Raw genomic sequence first — 25,886 nt, 5'->3', positions numbered from 1 at the left:
TAAGGGTGTGGAAGATCACCAAATCTTCATCTTCTTAACTAGCTATCAAGCTTCCATGTTTTGGAAGAAACTTGAATTTTTTTTCAACATTCAGCAACCTTTCATTCAGCCAAAAATAACTAATAAATTTGCATGTATTTAAACCCTAATGCTATTAAGGAGAAACCAAATGAGGGAAAGAGGGAGGGGGCTGCCATGGTTGAAAGGAGGGAATTTGAAGCCCTTGTCTTACCCTTTGGCTATTTCGATTTAATTAATTGATTAGTTGCAGGTATTACAGTTAATTTCTTCCCCCATGATTATGGATAAATTTTCTCATAATTTGAAAATTTATTTTCTAATAAAATTTAAAATTTCAAACTTTCCATATAATTCTACAACAATAAAACCTATACATTGTCTTGCAAATTACTATTAAATTATTACAAAATACTCTTAATCAAATTATGTCTTCCTATTGCTTTGACCTCTTGTGGCTGGAACGTGTCATAAATCATTTTAGAATTTCTTTTATAGGTACCCTTAAATTTATCAAATTGTGTATATTTCTTCCTAGTGATTTTAGCATAGTTCTTTTATGGAACTTTCGTGCAAGTTCTGGTTAGGACTTAGGATGGTACGAACCTTCCACTAATGGGTTGCAGATTTTAAGCTGTGTCAAAGAGAAGGTCTTGCTGCTAGTACTATATATAAAAAAAAAGAAAAAAGTAATATATAGAATTCCCTTATGCTTAGCCATGAATTCTGTCATTTATATCAAATAATTAATTTTCTTTCGTCTTTGATTATGGAACAGAGGTCTCTCACTCAGTTGTACTAAGGCCTGTCATTGCTCAGAAATGTGCACAAACAAACCATTCCGTAAAGAAAAAAAGATCAAGGTTGTCAAGGTCAGAAACATTTCTTTTATCTGCACTCGGTAATTAAATATTAGTCTTCTTCTTCTTGTAACATTAACAGGAATTGTTTATGTCTTTCTCTTTAACTTTGTTACTTACGAATATTGTACTATATATGTCCAAGTGTTTTTTATGTCTAAGCGCGTGAATTAAATTATTTAACTGTTAAAATAACCATAGAAGGCTAGTTATGAACTACAATTTGACGTTTTTAGTTGATTTTTTGTTGTTTTCTTATATTAATTATGTGAATCAATGGTCAATTTTTGTTCTATTATTTTTCCATAGGGGTGAATCGTCTCAGATGTAACTTTAATCTAGATTATGGTAGTGTATTGTGAGCCATTTGCTGTGACACTAGAAAAGAAATGCTTGGTTGTATTAGTTGTATCCATACTTCTAATTGTGTAAAGCATGCATTTTTGATTGCTGGAGTTTTGTCAGAAAAGGAAGGATGATAACTATCATTTATTTCATGATATTTGACCATTAATTGAGTCATTGACTTATACGACCATGACTAACTTTTGAGTCATTGTTGGTGTAGATTTATTGCGCCTGTTTGACTTAGATGGCTAGTTTTTTTGCCTATAAAGTTATCTGTGCCTTTTCCATTAATCTAGACTTATAGAATACGTGGTTGCTATTAGTGGTGTAAACGAGTTGAGTTCAGCTCAAGCCACCCTTAGTTTGAGCTTGAGTTTGATTAATTAATCGAGCTCAAGCTCAAGCTTAATTCTACGAGTTTGAGCTGGCTCACGAGCCGGTTCGTTTAATTTGAAAGAGAGAAAAAAAGTATTAATCTAAGCTAGTGTTATAGTCAAATGACAAATAGAATAACCATTTAACAGATAATTAATAAGAAATCACTTGCTATAAAATATTAATTTTTTTAGTATTTTTAATAATTTAAGAAAATATTGAAATTTAATATATTTTAAGTATATTTTATATTAATTATTTGTTAAAAAAGCCGACTCACGAGCTAACGAGTCAATTAGAGGTTGGCTTGAGTCAGACTTGTTAGCTCATCAAGCTCAGTTGACGAGCCACTTATCGAGTCAGTCTCGAGCCCGCTCACGAGTTGGCTTGCCTCACTTACACCCCTAGTTGCTACAAGTGGTCTTTCATATACAATGATATTAACATGTTATTGATTTGAATTCCTTGATTCAATGTACCTAGGGCCACTTGTTGCTCCAATTAGATCACGATTCAATCGTCTCATTTGTTATGTTTTTTACCGTCTAAAATGGACGATTGAAGCATGAATAATCATTCTACTTCAGTTGATGATTGATGATGTGGATTCACTCGTATAATTAAGTATTAAATTGTATTGCTACACAAATATTTAATTGATTTTTTTTAATGATTTCATTAAATCTTTAGCAGGCATGTAATAGCTGTTAATATTATTTATTATCAATATATTTAAGTAATTTTCCATTACATAAAATTGATTTAGATGCAATCAATCAATTGTCAACTTTTAATACTTTTTAATGCTTTTTAGGTCTTTTTGTAACATTAAAGTTATTCTTTGATAATTTTTTTTATAATTACTAAGCTCAATTAATAAAGTTGATTAATCAAGCTTAGTCAATTTGATTAAATTTGTTCTATTAATTATTAGTTTTTATTTATCTTAATGACTTTTTTCAGAGTTGGGGCTTTAGACACTTGGTTACCCATAGTTTGTTTATTTGGTGAATTGTATATTCAGTTGATATGATACTCCTCACACACCAAATTTGAAAGGAAGTTATTGAAACCTATAAGGGTGCGAGTTGAAATTTACAAATTTATTCTACGAATAAAACCATATGATTTTAATAATATGAGTCCATAATAAGAATATCAGAGCATCTAAACTCATTAAGGCTTGTTAAGTTATTCACCAAATTAAAAATTTAAGTTAATATAATAAGTCATCTAAAGAACAAATTATTATTATATCAGTAAATAGTCAAGTTTTATTCTAAGGATGCCCTCCACTAGAAAATGCACAACTACTGACTTGAAAATAAAAATAAAAAATAAAAAGTGTGAGTTTGGCAGAGAAACTCATCAAGTGAAAGTCCTCTTGAGTCTAGGTATATGGCATAACTACGGGCAAAAATTGATATAGGAATAAAAATGGACATTATCTTATATTAGTTATGGATGGTATATAAAAGACTATATTTTTTAATATGGAAATTGTTTTATAATTCTTACTAAATAGCAAAATTCATTAAGAATTATCTTATGCAATCTAATGATCGTTGTTTCCTATTGTGAAGATATTCTCTTGCATGCAATTTATATTCATACATCCATTAATGACTTACTATTCATATTTCCTTCTATTTAGATATATGAAAGTTAAATGATTCGCCACTTTATGGGCTCGTCGGCCTAACTAAATAATATTTAAGACTTTAACCAACAATGTAATCTTCATACACACAAGCATACATCATATAAGCTTTTTGTTATAGTTAAGTACATAATTGATATTATAATGTGATCAAGCTCGGTTCTCTATGAATATAATTCATGATTTATATAAATTTCCTAGTAATCAAAATAGTGCAGATGAATTTTCTAGAATTTTGTGCAAAAATTAAGATCTAAAAAATGATTATCACATCAAGCTAAAAATGATTACATAAAATGCTATGAATAATTAGGCCCAATTCATAATAATTATCAATAGCATACCAAGAAATGACAATGAATTTTAGGATTTAGTGCACATTTATCTTTTACACACTAAAGCGACACCTACTTGACAAAGGTCAACATTGAGATAATGCACTAAATTAGGCCCAATTCATAATAATTATCAATTCAGAAACCACATATTCAAAATAGTCCATTATACATTCAGTATGTTGCACATCTAAACATGAACAACAAAAATAACCTTTTAAGCATATTTCACTATATAATGATTTAAATAATTTTCAACTAATTTATACTCATCTTTAACCCATAGTAATCATATAAGGATCTTCTCAACAATAGTCATCTCTCTATCATAATTTTCTTATAAGTATTATTCTTAAAGCAACCCCATTAAATCTTTGCTAAAATACTAATTTTAATATCACATATTCGTATTTATAAACTAGTTTCTATTTTGTTGGCATGAAAATTCCATTAACTTAATATTCACTACACCAGCAAATGCTTCTGTCAAGTTCATGTCTGGGGAATTTGTTCTTCAGCATATAAAGAATATTTTCATCTTTGCTTGAACTCATTATAATTAATAAATATGCACCTATCAAACTTCTATCTAGTTTATAAGGAATCTATCTTAGTTGTGCACAAAATGAATTGCATTGAAAACTCAATTATAAGAAATATTATTCTTACTATGAATTTTTTAGATATTTTTTAATGAGTATTATTAATTACAGGAACTCTGTACGCTATTCTTAGATGCATTAAAAAATGCATGTATGAAAATTTTTTGTTTGTTATGAAGGAAGGAATAAAATTAGGTTTGATTTTTGGTTTTTTTATCATATCAATTGGTTTTTAGTAGGCCGCCCAGCATTGCCTTAATTTATCCCGAGTTTCACCGCAAAATTTCTGAAATTGATTTAGGGTTAAAAGATTACCTAATTGCTTCAAGAAGGAAGATCTTGATGGTGTATGAGGCAGAAGAAGGCGAAAAAGACATGAACAATTTCTTCCATTTTCCCTTACTTGGCATGCTCTCCATCAAACCCGTTTTAGCCACTACCAAGGTTGTTGGACATTGAATCAGGAGCTCATCTTACTTGCTCGTGCTCATGCTCATGCGACACATGCTCTGAGACATGGTGCAATTACTCCCATACTTGAATGTTTGTAATCTGGCACTCTTTTGATCCCATTTCGATCCTCTTGCTTACTTATCTCTTTTGATTTGAGATTTATTAAAGAGGTGATGTGGTGAGGTGAATTGGAAAGATTGGTTCGGACCATATATGGGTTATTGCATATTCTACGTGTAGATACTTTGCTCGTTGTACATGTGACTAGTTGTTCCTTTTGGGCTGGATTTGTATTGTTCATGAATCTTGACCTTGGTTAGTGTTTTATCCAAACTTTTACATTTCAAAATCACTTGGTTAGTGGGCTTTCTTTGAACTCAGTTTTTATCTTGTTTGACTTATGCTGACTAAATTTGAGCTTACTGTGGATCAAATTCAAGTAAAGTTGTTTTGTTTTGGGATTTGGATTCCTTCAGTAGGGAAATGGCCCATGATGAAGCATCTCTCAATGTTGTCACTCTTTGGGGCATTGAGATGGACCGCCTCTCAGAACAAGTTGGGTTGGGTCCACGATCGTGGCAGCCATTTCTAGCTTGTGGACCACAGCCATGTTTTGTTTTGCGCCCAAATAGAGCCCAATTATAAAATATTAATTGGTTAAATATTGGTAATTTGATCTTTACACAAGAACCCCATAGTTTATCTTTATAGAAAAATTATCACAAGTTACTTCAGATAAGTTTGGAAGTTTACAAGAAATTATGGTTTGCTCAAAACTAGTGTAATTACTCATCAAATGCTGATTTGTTCAGAAAGCCTCAAAATGTACGAATTGCTCCATTTTACCTAAGGTTGGGTTTGATCATTTTTCATAGGATGTCTTATAAATGATTATCATAAATTAGTTTTGTTACAAATGTATTGATGAAATTAAATGAACTTTATCTTCAGCCTGCATAAAATCTCATTTGATGAACCAGCTACAAGATAAACTATCATAAGCTACTTATTTTTTAGATAGTTCTACTTGCATGGCGAAGGAACTTGTTCCTATATGCAAAAACTAAAAGCAGGAAAACTCATTAATAATCACTGTTTTTATATTTGAGTGATCTCTAGAATTTCTAATGCAGTTAAATTTTCTATATTTGCTCTTGATTTGCATACCCCCAAAAGCTTCCCTTTTTGCTCGCATGTATTTGCATATACTGCATGCGCCTGCTAAATATTTAAAAAACTTTAATTTTTCATTCCTTTCAAATGTATGAAATAAAAACTTATTTTAAACTTTTAAAATATAGCACATGTATTTTACATAGCATACTCATTTATCATACATAATTTATGTTTTATTTTGATTTATCAAAAATAAAATTTGAGTTAACGAAATTAATATTTTAATTTTCAGTTAAAAAATTCCTTATGCAAAGTGTGGTGTAGGCCATCAAAATGCATCGTGTATTTTTCTGGGGCAGTGGAATTCATATTGAAATAAATTACTGAAGATATATGTTGGCCCGGTGGTTTCGTATGTTTCTTCAAATAAGCCATAAATGGAATTGACATTTTGATGATAAATTGTCTTGCTGTATATCTGCTGTAAATTAAAATAAAGTTTTCATTATTATGTTTGGTACCTTAACTTCAACAGTAGTATGTTTAATATATGTTCTCTTGCAGACAAATTTGTGTGGCTGGGGTGCAGTTGCCTTGGAGACCATTGAAAAGGGTCGTTTTGTGGTAGAATACGTTGGAGAAGGTTTGATTTTACTTCTGAAACTTCTTTTAAATTTTCTTTTAGCAGCCAGTTGTCATATTCAGACTATTTAGGGTTATTTCAAACAGTTCTTCACTGTTCAGTTTGTATAGAGCTACATTTCTTATTTCTTTGATTTATTGAATGATTTTGAACTTTTTCCCACAGTTGTTTTTCCCTTGGGTCTCTTTGTATGACTTTTAGTGCACTCAATTGAGCTCACAAAATTAATTTCATTTATCGATCAATTAATCAAATGTAGATCACCAATCTTTATGATTTTTAGAAATATATTTACAAGGATAATACTAAATTTTAATTTCAGTTCTTGTTGGTTCTAATCTCAAAAAAAATATTTATATTCAAATTTATTGTTATCCAAAGAGGATAATTATGTCTAATTAAAATGTTAATTAAGGAACATTAAAATTCAGACAAAAATATAAATATGGGCATATAAATGCTTAAAAACCGGACATGTTCTGCTTTATGTTGTGGCTTGACTTTACTCCTTGTGATTGGCCTATGGACAATTGGATTTTTATATGTTGATTTTGATTGATTATTAGGTAGTATTGCAACAATTCCTTTCGGAAAGAATTCTATTTTGCGGAACTAGGGACCATTACTCATCCAAGAAGTTAGGCGCCAGCTTTCCAGTTCATCCCTTGTCGTTCATGTATCATCTATATTAAATATGCCTTGCCCACTGACTAGAAGTCTATGCTCAATTTTTTTTTTCTCAAGTATCATTTCATATAAATAATACTCATCATCCAATGTAGGCATGTTGAAATGACATGATCTATTTTAGACATTTATCCATATCATTGTGTCTGGTTGAATGTTATAAGCCAAGTGGATGGTTATGCAAGAGGCTGAACAAAATGAAAGAAGCAATATGCACTAATGAGGTAGTTTGTCAGTTGAATGCTTAGATAAGAATGGTGGTTGTAGGAAGGTGGGGTTTTTAAAACTTAGTTTTGATTAATTTATTATTATTTTTTTTTAAATAGAGAAGGGGTCAAGGGATAGGGGATAGGTTTATGCACTAGATGGGAGTCAAGTGATTTAATGATGGGCTTTATGAGAATTGGGATGGATTGTCTTCGAATGGGTAGTGATGATAGGAGCAAAGGCTTCATGAATAAAAATCAAAGGAAGGATTGAAATATTAATTGAATCATGTTTTGAAGCAACCTACATAGTTTTTAGCTATAAATTGACACTTTGAATTTTGATATCACGATCAATTGACCTCCCTAAATAAATTTTAGTAATGAATTAATTAAGCAGTTAATTCTTAAGTATTTACATACATACCACCTAATTCGTAGGTGTTTACATATCTAACACCTAAACTTTACGTTTCACGTATATACCACACAAAATTTTTATATCACATCAAAAATACCACTATTTTAACTTTTGAAACGTAAAATATACTTTTTCGTACAAATGTAAGGTGGCATAAATGTAAAAGTTGAAGTTTAGGTGCTAGACATGTAATTGCATAGAGTGGTATGTATGTAAATCTTCATTTGTTTTTTTTTTTTAATTTCTTAAGTCTAATTCAATTCTGACTGCCTTGTAGTGAGCTGATATTCTGCCACATTTTTTAGTCATTTCTAACACCCACTGTCTACTGTCAACTTAATAGCTGAAACTAAATCTTCATTTTTTAGTCATTTCTAACACCCACTCATTGCACATCATTGAAACCACTTCTCATTTTTGGTTTTGTTGGAGTTTTTTAAATTATTTATTTCTACTGCATTTATAATATTTCATCACAAGAGTATTACATGAATTCCTCTGCTTATAATCCATCTTTTCAGAGCTCATTTGTATTTCCACGTTTTTTGAAAATAAATCCAGGTTGCAGGATCTTAAACCTACTACACTTGGAAGCAATTTATTAGCTCACCACTACTGCATGCCATGTCATTACTTTTTATATTATATTTTTTGCATCCATAGTTGAGTTTCCTTTAATTGAGCCTATGCTCGTTGAGAGAAACACCCACCCTTTTAATGCAAGTTTCGAGTAATGTTAATTTGAAATTGGAGTTTAAAACTTTGGAGGTAGTAGATGCTATAAATTTGACTTGGGAAAAACTTCAACCAGAATGATTATGTTAAGTTTTTAGCTGAAAAAATTCTTTTGTAAAGGGGAAGGCATCTGATTTTAAAAACACAATAATTTTTCATTAAGATTTAGTCTTTTTGGGAAGGGCCGCTAGGACTAAGGACGCTATAAATTAAAACGGAGAGGGATTTGTTGAGTGAATGGATGCTTCTTCTGTTGTAGGCACTTTACATTGGTAGTTTTGCATGGTGCATGGAACTTGCCTTTCCATTTTTTGGTGAGTGTCAGGACATTATTATATGTTTCTGTAAATCTATATCTTATCAACTTTTCTTTGTTCCTCCTGCTACATTGCATATTATCACAATCTTCTGTGCTTTTCTAATCAGAAATTATTGTAAAGCAACTCTTATTATTCATACTATTAGCTTCATTAAACTTTTTTTGTTTTATTCTCCGTCATAGAATTTCACTATGATGGTTGCTTTTTCTTTTACTGAGAATTTCTTAGCTTTATTTTCTGGATGTGGACGGATTCGCAATATTAGAATTCTATTGCTGTTTGCAATATTAGAATTCTATTGCTGTATAATAGTTTCATTGATGCCCACTTTCTTTTTATTTCAGTTATTGATGATGCCTTGTGCGAACAAAGGCTTTGGGACATGAAACGGCGGGGTGACCAAAACTTCTACATGTGTGAAATTCAAAAGGATTTTACAATAGATGCTACTTTCAAAGGAAATTTTTCTAGGTTTCTAAACCACAGTTGTGATCCTAATTGTAAGCTGGAGAAGTGGTATGCCTTCCAAAATTCTTCTTACAAAAGTACATTGACCTGTTGAGCTAATAAAAGTTTGTTATTCTATTTTGCTTTGAAACAATAAGCATTCCATGCCATTTCTGATAGGCAAGTAGATGGAGAAACACGCGTAGGTGTTTTTGCATTGCGATCAATTCAAACTGGAGAACCTTTAACGTATGATTACAGGTATCAGATCTTGTCATTTTTGTGTTTAATATTATATGGATTACTTGATTTGGTAACATCCTTTGTATTTATCTGTTTGTGGAATGGTTCTTTCAAATCTTGTCTTAGCTGTCCCCATAACATGCATGTTTTGGAATTCAAGTTTGTGATTCTACATTCCTAGGGGCTTGATTTTCTTGTTTTATAAGATTAGCATGTTCCAGTATCAGATACCAGATTTGTTAGAGCAGTTTTCCTTAAATGTGCTTTTTGTCTTCTATGATTGTTGTTTAACTTTGCCTAACTTGGAGAATTTGTCAACGTTGTGGTGTGATAGATTGAGAGCATACGACCTCGCTTTTTATTATGGGCTTTTTTTTTTTTTTAAATTTGCAGATTGTTTCGTTTCATAAATGTAAATAATGATGACATTGAACACATATTGTAAACAAATACAATTTAGTGCAATTTTAGAGAGGGGGGGGGAGGGGGGAAGGCTAAAAGTGTTCTTCTTTAAGGTGGTAGCTGATATCTTGAATTGAGCAACGTTTTTTAATATTTTTTGGATAGTAAAAAGAAAGATTGAATTTCGTTTTTCAGTATTTATGATTTAGAATTGTTTAAATATCATGCTCACAGTGCAGTATCACTCCACTCAGCAAAAATATATTGAGCACGAAATCTACTTTCACTCTCAGTGGTAATGTAATCAACTGAGTGGTGTTTTGACTTACCACAATTGTTATAAGGGGCATTTACATACATATCACCCATCTAGGGTTTCCATTTATGCCACTCAAATCTTACATATCACATAAAAATTTCACCATTTTAACTTAAAAAAAAGTGAAATACACCTTTTCATGCTTAGGCAAGGTAGTATGTCTGTAAAAAGTTGAAGTTTAGGTGTTAGATATGTAAATACATAATAATTGAGTGGTATGTATGGTAAATCTGGTAAATCTTCCTTGTTATAAATCTGAAACAGCTTTTGGGAACCATCTATTATCAGGTTTGTCGAATGCCGGCTTTCAGGAAATTGCCTACTAGCATAATGACATCATTAATTATGTTGATAACTTTAATGGATGTGAAAGCCCACTTCTTCGTGAACTTGTAAGGGTAGTTTTTATGGTATCATATGCTTTCAATTAGATTTCCAGGGTAATATAGGTCAAATTCAATCTATCCAGCGGTGTTCTCGGTCATTTTGATTTTTCTTAGCTATGCCTTCCACATGGTTAGTTGAATACTTTAGTTCTGGTAAACCCATAAACCTTAGAGAACTTTTTTTATTTCACGTTTTAATGTAATAAAGCTTATAAACTGTTTAGTGTAGTCAAGGATTCATGAGTTACCTGATTTTATTTCGGTGAAAAATTAAAATATTGGAAACTTTGAATTAGTAAGGATATTTTTGTTATTGAAGAATGTGTCGTGCTGTTCGCAAAAAACTCTGGTAGCTCAAATTCGTTGGTTATTCATGTTGATGGATATTTTTTTTGTTAGAAATTTCACATAAAGAAGACTGTTTCTGTGAAACAACGTTGACAGGTCACAATCCTCTGCAAATGCATATTCCAAATGACTGAGACTTTTATTAGGTTGGGAATAAGTTGGTTTAAAAGTGCCAAGTGGTTTTAAAACTTTAATTAAATAAATTCCCATCTAGCTATTAACTCACACACAACCTACTTGCCCTCCTTATTGGAGCCTTCAATAGTGAAAGGTATGACGAGAAAAAGTTGGAACTTTAGTTTTAAAACTGCATGTACCTTCGCCCTAGTTTCCTTTTTTTTCTCCGTATTGGTTTTCTCTTTAGATATTTTAGTACTTGGTGCTCATGGCTCATCCCTATGTCTGATTTTTTACTTTAGGTATCATGAATTATTTGATGCAACGTGGTAACCAAACTGGATGTACATGCAGCACATAATCATGATTTTTTTGGGAGCTAAATCTCTTCGGTGGGTTCTGCCATGAAGAGAGCTTGTGATGAAGCATGACCAAGAAATCAAGGGCTTTTGATGCCATCATAGATAGATTTTGATTGTCGAAGAAGGAAAGAGCAGACTACGAGAGACAAAGAACTAAGATTGAGAGAGGTGGTAAATTAGGAGGATCATAAGTGGAAAAGCAAAAGAAAGAATGGGATGTGGGACATGAATATGAATTGGAGGGAGTTGGTATTTAAGAAAGAGAGAGGGGTTTGATAATCTAATCCATAAAAATAACTGGGATTTTTTTTAATCAAAATGACCTCACTATGAACCTATGACTTCATTTACTACTGAATGTCATTTTACCGACATTCAGATCTCCGGTCCACAATTGGTAATATTCTAATCTTATGTCGATGTTAGAGAAAATTGAAGCTCCCTCTAGTTAGCTGAATAGATAATCAATCATTAACAATTGATACATATTTTTAATTTAGAGCTTGTTCAATTTCTCATAATCAATTCAAAGCCTCTTCTCTAATTGTTTACAAGGATCATTGGAGCCTTCAATAGTGAAATGTTATGTTTGATCAATTCTTTGTCTAACAAATTCTTTGTAAATTTTTGGAATGGAGTAGGATAATCTTATTAAAATGAAAGGGGATGTATAATTACATATTACATGGCTTCTAACATAGGAAAGATATAAAATAGGAAAGACATTCAAATAGGAAATACGTAAAACAGGAGGAAAATATATAAAATAAGAAATGTAAGAAAAAGGAAATAAATCAATGCTAATAACTTCTAACACTCCCTCTTAAGTTAAATCATAGATGTGAATCATGTTCAACTTGGATTTGAACTCGTAAAAAAATGACTGAGAAAGATTCTTCTTGAGAATTTCTGCTAGTTAGCCGGTGTAAGGGACAAATGAAACACAAATTTCTCCGGAATCAAGTTTCTACTTGATAAAATGACGTCAATCTCCACAGACTTGGTTCAATCATGTTGGATCGGATTATGGGCAATATTGATGGCGATTTTATTGTTAGAAAGTAATTGTAGAGTAATGGAAGGATATGTAACTCGCGGAGCATGATGCACAATCAAATGACTTCACATACTTTTAGGGACATAGACCGAAACTCGACTTTAACACTGCTACGGGCAAACCATAATTTTTTTTACTTTTCCATGTGACAACGTTTCTCTACACAAAGGAGCAAAGCCCGAGGTAGATTGGTGATCATGGACTGACATGTCGTAATCAAGATCTTTATAAACTGCAACAAAGCGAAAGGTATGACGAGAAAAAGGCAAAACTGAATGCAGTGTGCCTTTCAAGTAATGGAGGATTTGATGTACAATAGTGAGGTGGTGCTCGTAGGGATCATGCATGAACTAACTGAAAATACCAACGACTTGACAAATGTCTGGACGCGAATGGGCTAGGTAATTGAGTTTCCCCGCTAGACGTTGGTAGTGTGTTTTGTTCACTAGAACTGCATTGGGAACATATGCCAACTTCTCATTGGGATTCATTGAAACATCTATCGGTTTGTAAAGAAGTAGCTTTGTCTCAGCCAGTAATTCTGTCACATATTTGCGCTGAGAAAGGCTAATGCCCCGGGAGGACTGAGCTATTTCCATACCTAAGAAATACCGGAGAGAACCCTAGTCCATCTCAAAAGATGCGTCTAGGACGCTTTTGAGAGATTCGATGGCCGGCCAATCATCACCTGTAAGTCCGATGTCATCGACATAGACAATGAGAATAGCAATCCGGTCTCCGGATGAGTGGCGAAAGAGCATGGTTTGATCAGATTTGGTCTGAGAGAAACCAATGCCCACTTGTATAAACTTGTTGAACCAAACCCGGGGGGATTGTTTCAATCCATAAATATGCTTCTGCAGTCGACATTCTTGGCCACAGGAATAGGTTGAGTCAAAGCATGGTGGGAGAGAAATATACACCCCCTTTGCAAGATCGTCGTTAAGGAAAACATTATTGACATCCAGTTGGGGTAATGTCCAATCCAGATTCACAACAAGTGATAACAGGACCCGAATGACGTTCAATTTAGCTACCAGAGCAAACATCTCCATATAGTCAACTTTATAGGTTTGTGAATAGCCTTTGGCGATCAACCATGCTTTGTTGTGTTCAAAGAATTCATCAAAGTTAAATTCTGTGCTAAAAATCCATCGAAAACCCATTGCTTTCTTTTCTTGAGGAAGATCAACATCCCACGTATTCTTTGAGCCCACATTCCCTTAGATCATTCTGTCATGGCTTCAATTTCATTCACTCACAAACATGTCATGTGTAGATGCTAAAATTATAAGAGTTAGGATGCCTTAACATATTGCTTATTTGTGTCTTCTTATTGCTTATTTGTCTCTTAGAAGACTTGCTATAAAACTGTTGTGATTGTAACCCTCTTAATGAGTCTTTCATCACAGATATGAATCTCATAACGTTACCATAACTCTAATACCTCTTTTATTACAACCTGCCATTGAAGCTCAGAGTATCAAGGCTGGTATAAGGCAAGTACAACGCGAGGTAGTGGACTGCCCACACATGCTTGATAATAACGATCACACGTGGATAGTTCGTGGCTTCTAACATACATCTTAAATATTTCTCACAGTTGTCAATAATAAAGGATGGAGAATCATCCCTACCATGATCAAAATGTAGTCAGATAATGTCTCCTTAAGGATGCCTAAATTGGCCCATCCAAGTAACATTGGTGATCCAACGAAGACAACCACTGAGATGTCTCTAATCGAAGACATGAACCTTGTGTATTATAATTTTCAATATCACAAGCTTATCAATGGTTATAAATAGATGATCCACATGGATTAATGGAAATGGTACTTAGATTGATCATTTATATGTTGGTCTTCTATAACGATGGTCGTCATTTTTGTTTGGACATGCTTGACTTTTCTAGAGTCATCATTTGTTGCAAACTTCTTGTGAAATTGATGTCTAGGGAGGCCATAATAATGAGTGTGTGCTAGTGTGATCAATAGATATTGCATGCCACTCTTAGGGTTTGTTTGGGGCAGCTACAGCTTTTCCAGCTTATGCTGATAAACAGCTTATCTTGATAATCTGCTGATGACCAGCTGATCCAGATAAGCTGACTGACTGTTTGGTTAGTGCGTTTATGACTGTTTGGTTTGACTGACTGTTTGGTTAGTGCGTTTAGAAAATAATTGATTCTGGATAAATGACCAATCTGCTCTTGTTATGGATAAATTGTTTGGTTTGTGCGTTTTGTAAACTAATGTTTTGTAGATTTTTTTACAAATTTATCAACCTTAATGCAATCATAAAGAGAAGATAAATGTGAAGATTGAAGAACATGAAAATAAGAAATATTCTTAAAATTAAAGTTCAAATGTTAAGACATGAAAATACAAAATATTTATATCACTTAAATATTTCAGATCACATCATATCATCACATCATAGGAGCACAATTACCTAAACAAAAGTGAAATACACCTTAACACACTAATATGTACTATAATGAGACCCAAAAAAGAAAAAAAATAACATGTTAAAATTAGAAGAAAGAAAATTATAATGTTGACTTGAATGTATATCACATCATAGAAAAAAATAGCATATCACGACCCATGCTGCCCTGTCGGCGATAAAAAAGTTGGGGTGTGGTGAGTCGTCTGTAGGAAGCTGTCGGTCGCCGGAATCGAAACCCCGTTGCCCGTTTCGGAAGGACGTTTTAATGTACATATAGATTTAAGTCTAGAAAAATATGAAATCAAATTGGACCCATAATTTTCACAGTTTAAATGAAGGGGCACTCTACCTCAAATTCTGTATCTATCCCGAGGGATAAACACAAGACTTGATGATGAGATTCGATCAAATAAACTAAGAAATATATTACATCTGTTTGGTCTGCGAAACCGTTTTATTTGCCGAAAAATTCTCCTATTTAATATGAAAAATATATGAAAAAATATGAAAAATTAAATAGGTCTGTAGCATTAAACCTACTTTGAGATGCATATTATGAAAAAACTTGTTTTGTGCTCCAGGGCAAGCCCCTATAGTTAATTAATAGTTAATTACATCTTAAATGACCAAAGTCACTTAAAAATACTCTCGATAAAAATAAGGAGAAATTATCTTCAAGGACTTCCAAAGGATGAGACTTTTCAACGAAATCGGACAAAGATGTGTGATAAGAGAATGACTCAAATTTGGAACATTTATTACAGAATCCAAAGGAAGAACTAGGAGATGCCACAGATCCAGTAGAGATCATTGGTGACTTCCCAGTCTACCCTATGGTTTGACTTTAGTTTCGAAGAAAAATATTCAAGTGTTTTATCCTGCCAATTTTATCTATTTAGGGCTTACATTCGTGTGAAACGATCACACAATTAGCCTGGAAGATGTGAGGATTTAGGTCGTAACGAACGACAACTTTAAAATCCTAAAACGAGTTAGGGCTTAGATCGTACATCAAAGCTATAAAAATGCCTAAAGAAAAGGTTGAGGATTTATGTTGCGCTAGGCAAACAACCTCGAAATCCTATGGATTGTTGTTTTAATTTCTAGAAAAAAAATTGTTTAGCTGGGGAAGACATGTTCTGTTGTTGAAGATGATCGATCGTGCTGCCCACCGTGCTAGTTTCAAGCTCCTCGTCGTGACGAGTTTAAGTTTTCTAGGGTGTCAGGTTATGATGTCAAATCCAACAGCCCTATGGTTGTATTTCTTCAGATATTTTATAGGGAACATGTTGAAGTTGTATAGTGTATAACATGACAGTAAAATATGTAGCACATGACACGCAGTAGAGTATGCAGTAGAGAGAACAATACAACATACGAGGTAAATGAAAAGTAAGAAAAATACAGCAGGTAGGTGATTTGCGAGAAAGTAACATGCTGTAAACATAAAACAAACTTGTATACCAGGGAGGTCTGCTGTTCCTTAGGTATAGTTGATGCAACAAGTTCAAGCAACAAAACTTGAGGAAACATGCTGAAATGCTTTATATAAATGAAAATAAAGAAACATCGTCCAGAAATCTCGAGAAAGATCGTTAAAAGTCTCACTACAAGAGAAATGCAAGGAAATCGACGAATCGACTAATCAATTAAAATCGTAAAAAATATGGAAAAAGTCCGAAAAGAGGGGGACCGCAAGCATTCGGGTCGGGGCTAGGCTCAACTATATATTAGTACTCGAGGGTCGTCGAAGGCTATTCGGTCACCCGGATGTATAAAGCCCGCCATTCAACTAGAAGGGTGTCCTATCGAACCTAACTCAGGAGGGTACTTCTTAGCCTAAACAGATGAATGATCAACATGTCGACAACTGATGTTTAAAATGTATTTAAAATTTATATTTTCAGCATGCACATATGTTTCAAACATGCAAAAAATGTGTGTATTAATTTTGTTTGTAGCGAAAAATGTATTTTTATTTTATAAAAAGGTGTATCTTTTCTTATCAAATCTGTTTTTTGTCAATTTTGAAAAGTAGTTGTCCAGGAGTCGATCGCGCTGTCGGGCATAAGACTACCAACAACCTAAGAAGGTTCGGGTTAACTCCCGCTAGTCTTGTGTCGTTGAATGATACTGTCATCCTACAGCTCATCGGGTTCTTGAATCGGATCCTGATGTCGTTGGATGACATATCATTCTGCTCTCTCCGGTGTGCCTTTGTCATCTCCGCCTTAAGCCCTAAAACAAAACCTACATACTTGCGATCTTGCTTGATGGTTTCACGTATAGCAAAAGATTATACGTGGACATTTATGTATCAGACATAAACATAAAAAATCAAACCAAGAAGCAAGGAAAAAAAAAGGAAAAAAAAAGAACAAAAAAGCAAGGAAAAAAAAAGAACAAAAATGGGGTGAGAGAGGGGGGATTGATCCACCTAAAACATCGAAAAGAACGGAGCATGAATCAATTCTCAATACTCATGACGAAAAAGACCTGAAAAGGAAGACCCAGAGATCCTTGAATCAATCCGAAAGGATATCACTTTCTCACATTTTTATAAATGCTTAATCCGAGTCAAAATGACCTCCTAACGACAGTATCCAAACCCCAAAGATATCTTTTATGAAATCAATTCGTCTAAGCCAGACATTCTCCCAAGATAAAATTCGGAAGTCTTCCAAACTTCATAAATCAAGCAAAAGGAAAGTGATCCCGGGGAAACCACCACTACTATTTCCAAACCCATACAAAAATCAGGATCTTCCAACTTCGAAATTAATCAATAGCCTCATATATCAAATAAGCATAAAATCTTCCCATAGAACCAGAGAAATGCTCATGGCCGGGGTCAATAGAGGGGGGTATAGCCACCAAGGCTTTTGGTCAAGGCAAAATTGGGCCAAAGAGACTCACGACCAAGGCAACCCAAGGCTCACGGCTCAAAAGGGGCGGAGACTCATGGCCAAGGCAACCCAAAGCACAAAAGGAGCCCACGACCACAGTAGCAACAGGAAAACTACACAAAGTATTGCTTTTGATACGTAAGAGAACAAATAAATTTGTTAGAAATGAATGGAAAAGCTTGTATAAACCATTCAAACCCGCTCTAATTTCCCCCAAGTAAGACGTAAGAAATATGCTCAATTTATTTTTGATCACCTCACTGTATAGATAGTGCAAATGCATATGTTTTTGGATGGCAAACTTGATTCATCCATAACATTCAAGTCACCCTAAGTTCGCCAGGGCAAGCCAAATCACACCCAAAGACCTGCAATAGACCTCACGGGTAAGGAGTAGGAACCAAAGCCAACAAAACCACCTCCCCTATAATCATTCAAATGATTCAAACTCAACAAGAGGGGATAAACTAAACTCAAGAAATTTCAATGGGTCTCACGGGTAGGAGTAGGAACCAAAGCCAGCAAAGCCATCTCCCAACCACTCCTCGGGTCAAGGTTAAATACTCCAAGCAAGAAACAACTTCCTATAGAAGTTTAAACATAGTGATGCCCGTGAGGTGCTAAACCCAACCACCAAAACAAGTTACAAGACTTGTCGAATTAAATAAATCCTCTCATAACATGTATTTCAAGCAAGGAAGAGCCATAAGAAACCAAAGCCGAGCCCCCAAACATGCATGAAAGGCCAAATAAACTCTCCAATATCTCATGCTAAATAAGAATAGATGAAAAACCTCATAATACATATCCCAACATGCTTGCAAGAGGAGCCAACATCATCTCAAAGCTACATTTTCAATTATTCTAACTTGCTTTTGAACAAAAAGAGAGAAGAGGAGCTAGAATCATTTCAAAGCCACGTTTCAACCTTCTTATTCACATATGCCATAGTTTTACCATTTTAAGCAAGTAGGGCAAAGAGAAAAGCCGATAACATGTTATACTTATATCCTTCTAAACAGGTAATCAAATCTAGCCCTTAAAGTATGCTTGCATTTCTATTCCTAGATGCTTGAGTATCATGTATTCAAGAATATAAGTGCCAACTAAGTCAGCATGTTGTATCACCCATCGCACCGAGCTGATAGGGGCTCGGCAGGGCAAAACCGAAAAAAGGGCAAGGCACAAAAGGAGAAAAGGTACCTCCTTGAAGCAAAAGAAAGTAACACAGGAACTTTAAAGGCACTCCCCAACTTCAACTCCTCCAACAGCAAGAGGAAACCAATTCAAGCCAAAAAATTAAAGAAGTGTGAAAAGAAAATGACAGAGTTTCCTCCCTCAGAGATTTTTCGGCATACGCCCAGGGCTACAAAATCGAGCTCTAATATATACCAGAGAAGGAGAAGAATGATTAAGAATATACGACAGAAGGATCGAGAGCAGATGATATGATCCTCGCAGAGGCCACACTCTGCGGCAAGAAGAGTCGAGAGCAGAGGATACGATCCTCGCAGATGATAAGATCCTCGACAATGATAAGGGGATGGGTCGCCTGCGAGGTTGTCTCGCGTGCGAGAGGAACGAGCGCGGGGACGAAACTCGCGGGGACGAAACTCCAACTCCAACTACACGGAGTGGGCCAGGTGAAATCGAGCGAATCGCAGTTAGGGCAGAGGTCCACAAGCGCGAGAGGAAGAAACCTGGTTAAGGATTTTTATTAACATAAGAATCATGCCGACATACACCCATGAGAAGGGAAATAAACTAGGTTAAGGATTTTTTAACATAAGTTAATAATAATAATAAAATATTATTTATTATTATAATTACCACCTAAATATGTATTTTCCCCAAGACGTGCCGTCACAATGAAACGAATGTCCCATCTAGGCAAAATCAATGTTCCGGACGCATCGGCGCAGTCTGTTTCGTCATCCAGAGTCGTTTAGATGACCTCGTGGACGATTGGGACGAAAACGCGTCGCGACCCGAATCACGTCAAAAACTTGGCTCGAATTCGATTAAACAGGACGACGAAGAGCGCGTCGACGCCAAATCAACGAGTACAGTCAATCTTAAGACCGACAATCCTTTAAGAATACTCCCTGAGTTCCTTCAGAGTAGCCTTACCTGCTAAGCAATAGCGGTCAAAATTACTATATGGAACGTCAAGTCGAGTGAAGAAATGTTCAGAATTGCTAACGGGGAGGGCTCCTTCACTAGTTTTCTAGGAATAGTCGACAGAAAGGATATCGACAAACTCCGAACACCAGTGTTCAGTTGGGATATCATAGAAACAGACGTAATGTCGGCTCACCTGAAGAAAGTGCAATCCTCATGTTCTTGTGCCCACCGCAAACACCTATAAAACTGCCTCCCGTAATTATGTGACCGCGTGACGTGAGTAGCAAGGTTGGTAGCTCGCACCAGCACATCACTTGCTCGGACTTTCCTAAATATCTTGAATTCATCATCTTGCAGTTATTAAAAATAAAATAGATCAGTCAAAAATTTGAGAAAATATACTTACCGAAGTATGGAGGTAACGGTTGACGACAACAAATTTTTGTAGCCATCCAAACTGCTCAATAATTATCTCAATAAAATCAGTAGAGTTTAGTATTTAAAAAAATGTAATATTTGATAAATCCATATAGTAGCACTAGTTATTCTGGCAATGTCCCCCAAGAATGCATCAATGAAGTGCAAACAACCCATATCAACCCATGCCATTCATGATCTCTTCAATAATGCAGCGGATTACCATTACGGCAAAAAAAAAAAAAACAACTTCATGTGAACAGAAAACAACTGCAGCAGGTAATTCGAAGGAAAGAACTAGAGCATGTATTCAAGATAATAACTTTAATGCCCATCCTAAAATCAACTAGCTGTGAAGTAACCTTCTAAGCTTCATATACTTCTTCGGTTGTTGATTCACTAACATTTGTAATTTTCTAACCAAAACAAAATGACTAATCTCATCATTAACCACAACATCAGCTAGCTGTGAAGTAGGAAAACAATCAAACTATTGAATGCATGTTAATGAAATGAAGCCCTTGGAAATGACATACAGCAGCAATTACATATACAAATAGATCCATAATATGAATCGAACATATACAGCAACAGTTACTTATGAAATATGCACTTATCGAACACATACAAATGCTAGCTTCTGCTGCTAAGATATAGAAACCCAAGTGGTAAATTCTGCTGCACAGTTACATATACAAATCAAACATGTACTGCTACGTTCTCAATATTGAAATGAAACAACTTTACCGCTTCATAATGAAAAACCAAATGAAACTATGCTTAAAAAGAAATATCAAACCAATGCAGCAAACCATTTTAAAAACTAAAAATTCAGATGTTTTGATAGCTGAATAACAGCTGAAAAATTGATTCAATTCTCGAAATGGCGTCTCCAACCATCAGTTACATGTTCAGACATTAAACTCATCCAATTCTGGAAATGTTCTAAGTTTCTAACATTATGGATTAAACAAATGTTCAAACTAGGTGTTCAAACTCCTACCAACAGATTCTCATTCATCAAAGCTCCAATTACCATCTCAATCAAGGCACTTGGGAAAAGGCCAAGAAAAATAACCGAAATATAAGTCCTAAAGCAACAAAAAATCAAAATTGTACAGTGAGATAGAGGGAGAGAGTGAGTGAGAAAGAGAGATGGAAGAAGGGTGGGTGAGAGAAGGGACGAACACTAGAAGAAATAAGGAGAGGAGACTAAGACATTAGATTCTTGAATTGATTATTGGAGATATTAGGTGATATATCCTTCCTTTCATATCATTTTCTTTTTATTATTTTTTTATTATAGGATTCTTGCATTAGGTGATATATCCATTTCCTTTTATTCTTTTGGAGATATTAGGTGATATATCCTTCGCCAAGCTTCTTAACATCGCTGCATTCACACATTTTTAGAATTCGAGAACCATGTACCAACGGTTTCTCCAAAAGAATAAAATCAAATTTGAGCTGTAGAAGATTGCAGTATATGCATTAGACTCTTTCAGCAACATAGAAAAACAGTTAGATTAGGCTTCTGCTCTATCAAAACCCCATAAGTGAGAAGTTGGATTTTGATCCAGAAGGAAAAAACCAAATTACACTTTGCTAACAAAACATTATGGCCAAAAAAACCAATTTCCAATCTCATTTAACACCAAAGCATTACAGCCAAAAAACTGAAAGCATCCCTTTTAACTGTTATGCTCATTACAGCCAAACCATTTTCATTCAACACATTAAACTCGTTCATTTCATTTCTGGAAGTGACCTGAAATTCCAGATGCATTGCTATTATCAAGACAAATTACCGTAGTGTTTTTTGCAAAGCAACTTCTGCTGGAAGTCATTCATAAAATAGACCACTCATATGAAACTCCCAGAAAAACATAACTCCCGTATAGATTCTACAACTTCAGAGCTACATACCTTCACAACCGATCTGTTCTTCATTATCCCCTAAAAATAGAAGAGATTTTCATATGGAAGGTCAATGTGTACAAACTCTTCCAAAATAATAATAAAAAAAATTTCTCACATAGCCAAGCAAGAAATCATTACAGCAGAACATGAACAAGAGTAGGAAGAGGGAAAGAATAGTAATGCAACAGATTGCCATTACGATAAAAAAAAACATCTTCATGTGAATAGAAAAAAAACTGCAGGAGGTAATTTCTACAATCACATTATATTGTGCTTAAACAGATAAAAATTTGCACAATTCCAATAACATATAAATGAGCACATAACAGTAAATAATACATAAAATTTCAAACATAAATAATGAATTGTTCATTCACGATTGACTGATATCATCTGCTATTTGCACTCGTAAAGCCGTAATCTCTGATGCACCTTCACCCTCTCGAGTGTATGCATCTTGTGAATCTATTTCTTCGTGTGGCATAGTACGTCCCACATGGTATTTGTATGCTTCAGGTGGGATCTGAAGTGAATCATCTTCTATGAGGGCGAACTCTGCATGCGATCTGAAGTGATGCTGTCGAATGAAATTATTTAGTGTCATTGTGTCAACTACTATTTGTACTTGCTTCAGAAATGGGTAAGCCGATATATCACGTAATATAACCCACTTCTTTTTCCACACTCCGAAAGCTCTTTTGATTACGCCACGCAAGGAGTGTCTTTTGTTAAATAATTTTTTCTTGCCTCGTGCTACCCCGCTTGATCTTTCAAAATCGGGGATGTGGTACTTTGTATCTGAATAAGACTTCAGATACCCCCTTTGTAAGGGATTTTCGGCGTCGAACAAATAATATTTACCTGCTCAGTTACGCTAATTAGAAATCGAAAAATAACTACCCGACAAAATTGGTGTTGATGATCACCTGGAGGAGGGCACGGAAAACAATATCTATGGTTTCTAGTAGCAAATTTGAAAATACTATCGTGTGCGCTTCCTTCCCATCCAACCATAACAAAGATAAAACACATGTTAAAATCTCACAAGACCATAACATTTTGTGTGGGGAAGTCGCACCCTCCGATGTACACAACCTTCTTTGCACCAGATAGGCGTGCATCAACGTGTGTTTCATCAATAGCTTCAATACAATCCTGAAGGTACAGTGAAAACCTTTTAACATATGTCATGTAAATCAATTTCATGTACTAATGTTATAGTAAATGCAAACATTGAAGAATGACAAGTATCGAGAGTCGTTTGCAATTTGTAAAGTAATGGAATGGAATGGAATGTTGGATCCTCGGGCTTAACTACCTATATCGAGGGTTGTCTGCACCGTCCGCAGTTCATTAAGTAGGTCAAGACATATTCCTTTCGTCATACGGAACATATTGAAGAACCGCGTGGGATGACCACGTAATAACTCACCCACCCATCTATCTCTAATCTGACTCGATGTCATATATGGGTTTCGGTCGATAGATGTAAAATAATAATAGTACAACAAGGTAATGATTAGTACGACTTTGCGTATGTGGTTAACTTCTTCTTCATCCATACTACAAAATAAGTACAAGGATAATATTTAAACTTCATCAATAGAGAACAAAATAAATTAAAAAAATACATAGCAATGACAAAAATATAGTGATGGTAGAAAAAAATTAGCTATGAAAAGGGATAAGTACACAATGGAAATTGTGGTGAATCATAGAAAATAAAATTAGTGCATGATAAAAGATAAATAAAAACATAGTACCGCCATGGAAAATGACAAGTGTCCATCATAGAAATATGAAAGAAAATTACAAGAAATAAAATAACATAATATCTAAAACATTCATGCATCCATGAAAGAGCTCAAGTATTTGACTCGGCATTGCGGTTTCAACTTCATAAAAAACTGTCTTATGGTTGGGTCTCGTAACACCTTCACGTATTTTAAATATTCGTCTGTGTCCGCCTTAACATCAGGATATGTATTGTGGACTTCGAGACATTCATCAATGGAGTTGTCCTACGAGGGAAAAGACCTTGCTTTGCAAGTGTCAACAAATGTGTCGATGGTGTTTTTGATGAATTGGACTCTTTTATTTTTTTTATCTATCCTGGGGCATTTTTGCTGGCTAGTGGATTGAACATCTGTGCGGACTTGACTGAGACCTTCTCCTGACTCACCTATTTGCATGGTTTCCATCTCTTGTGCTGAGTTGCCAAACCCTACATCATTTGGGGTGAACATATGAATTTATGTTGCGACAACCGCAGTGAAAATGTCATCCAGTTTCTCCTCTAAAACTGGATTAATGCCAATAAATTTAATTTTTTTGGCTGACGGCACTGCCTGAAATAGATTGAAAAGTTTTATTAATGAAATCAATTCAATGCACTGTCTTTAAAGTAATATTAGTATAATATACTTGTAATTTCTTAGTCCACTAATCCTCTGGTGCATCAACTGTACATTTTACTGGTTTCCAACTCATTCTCGTTGATCCTTTTTTTAGTTCTTTTAATATTTTTCAATCTTTTCTTAATTGATCACACTTGTTCTTCAATTTCATACGATCATAATCCCATCCGGTCACTTCCTTGAATTTAACCATAAAATTTTGTCACCCTTTGTTAAAATACCTTGTGGACCTATTTCCCATCTCGACCTCCCTCCGACATAGATCACAAAATATAATAGTGATCTCTCTATCCCACATGGTCGATGATCCAGCCTCTTTAGTTTTACTCATTGAGTTTTGTCAGATTAACGGATAAACACAAAATATTTTTTTTCATGACAAAAAATGTCCCAAACTAGGAGATAAGTAATTTATGTGGTAGACATGTGGGCGAAAATAATATTGAAGAAACATTAATAAAATACGCTTTCCATTCATAGGGAAAAGAAAAATCTTTATTTCAAATTGCAAGCTCTTTTAGTTTTTTACCTCCAATATTCCACAATATATTGACTGTAAAAAATGTTCGTTACAAACTGTTGGGTGTTGTACTCGTGAGATGGCTCATGGTTTGATTCCGGATCGTATACGATTAATTATAATAAAATGCTATATAAGCATGGTAAAAGTCCAACCAGAATAAGCAAAAAAACATGCAATAACTATTCCGCAAGCCAATGTGAGCATTCCATAAAAAGACGGAATGATAGTAAAAGCATAGTAAGTTGTAGATTTTAGAAAACCACAAAATAAAAAACCAGTAAATATTTCAATAAGACCATATGTTACAACGAGTTGTTGGCAATGGGAAGAGGTATAAAATTTTTGAATTTCTATCTCCTATTCAAATGCTTGATAAAAATTCTAATATTATTCATATGGAGAAATGACATTCCTGAAATATACGAGTTCCTCTCAAGCCAGAATGATGAGCAATAATGTGTTTAGACAAAGAGGAGAAATAATGAGCACCCCTGCAATATTATACATAACGAGCACCTTTGCAATATTGTCTATTTCATATGAATTGTGTGGTATGTATGTAAAACTTTCCAGAGATAAAAAGCTAAGGCAAAACCACAGGAAAAAGAGCAATACTGTTGACCTCAATTTTCGTGAGGTCTAGTATTCCTCGTAGGAGTTAGGATCTAGCC

The 25,886-nt window shown here is 34.4% G+C and overlaps 1 protein-coding gene across 2 annotated transcripts in view; it reads left to right on the top strand.

The window, feature by feature from the left end:
- The window catches only part of LOC110023344 (histone-lysine N-methyltransferase ASHR3), a 50,744-nt gene that overhangs the window by 17,021 nt on the left and 7,837 nt on the right, over positions 1-25,886 (top strand). The window contains exons 7-10 of one of the 2 annotated variants that reach the window (XM_020722705.1): positions 797-890; positions 6,332-6,410; positions 9,124-9,295; positions 9,407-9,487. In XM_020722705.1, coding sequence (XP_020578364.1) covers positions 797-890; positions 6,332-6,410; positions 9,124-9,295; positions 9,407-9,487 — 426 coding nt within the window. Of the gene's footprint in view, positions 1-796; positions 891-6,331; positions 6,411-9,123; positions 9,296-9,406; positions 9,488-25,886 lie in introns of those variants that run through there. The other variant, XM_020722706.1, reaches the window with a different exon arrangement.

The sequence above is a fragment of the Phalaenopsis equestris genome, unplaced genomic scaffold, assembly GCF_001263595.1.
Source record: "Phalaenopsis equestris unplaced genomic scaffold, ASM126359v1 Scaffold000224, whole genome shotgun sequence".
NCBI classification, from domain to species: Eukaryota; Viridiplantae; Streptophyta; class Magnoliopsida; order Asparagales; family Orchidaceae; genus Phalaenopsis; species Phalaenopsis equestris.
Note: the sequence above shows the minus strand (reverse complement) of the source record. Positions and strands in the feature narration are given on the sequence as shown.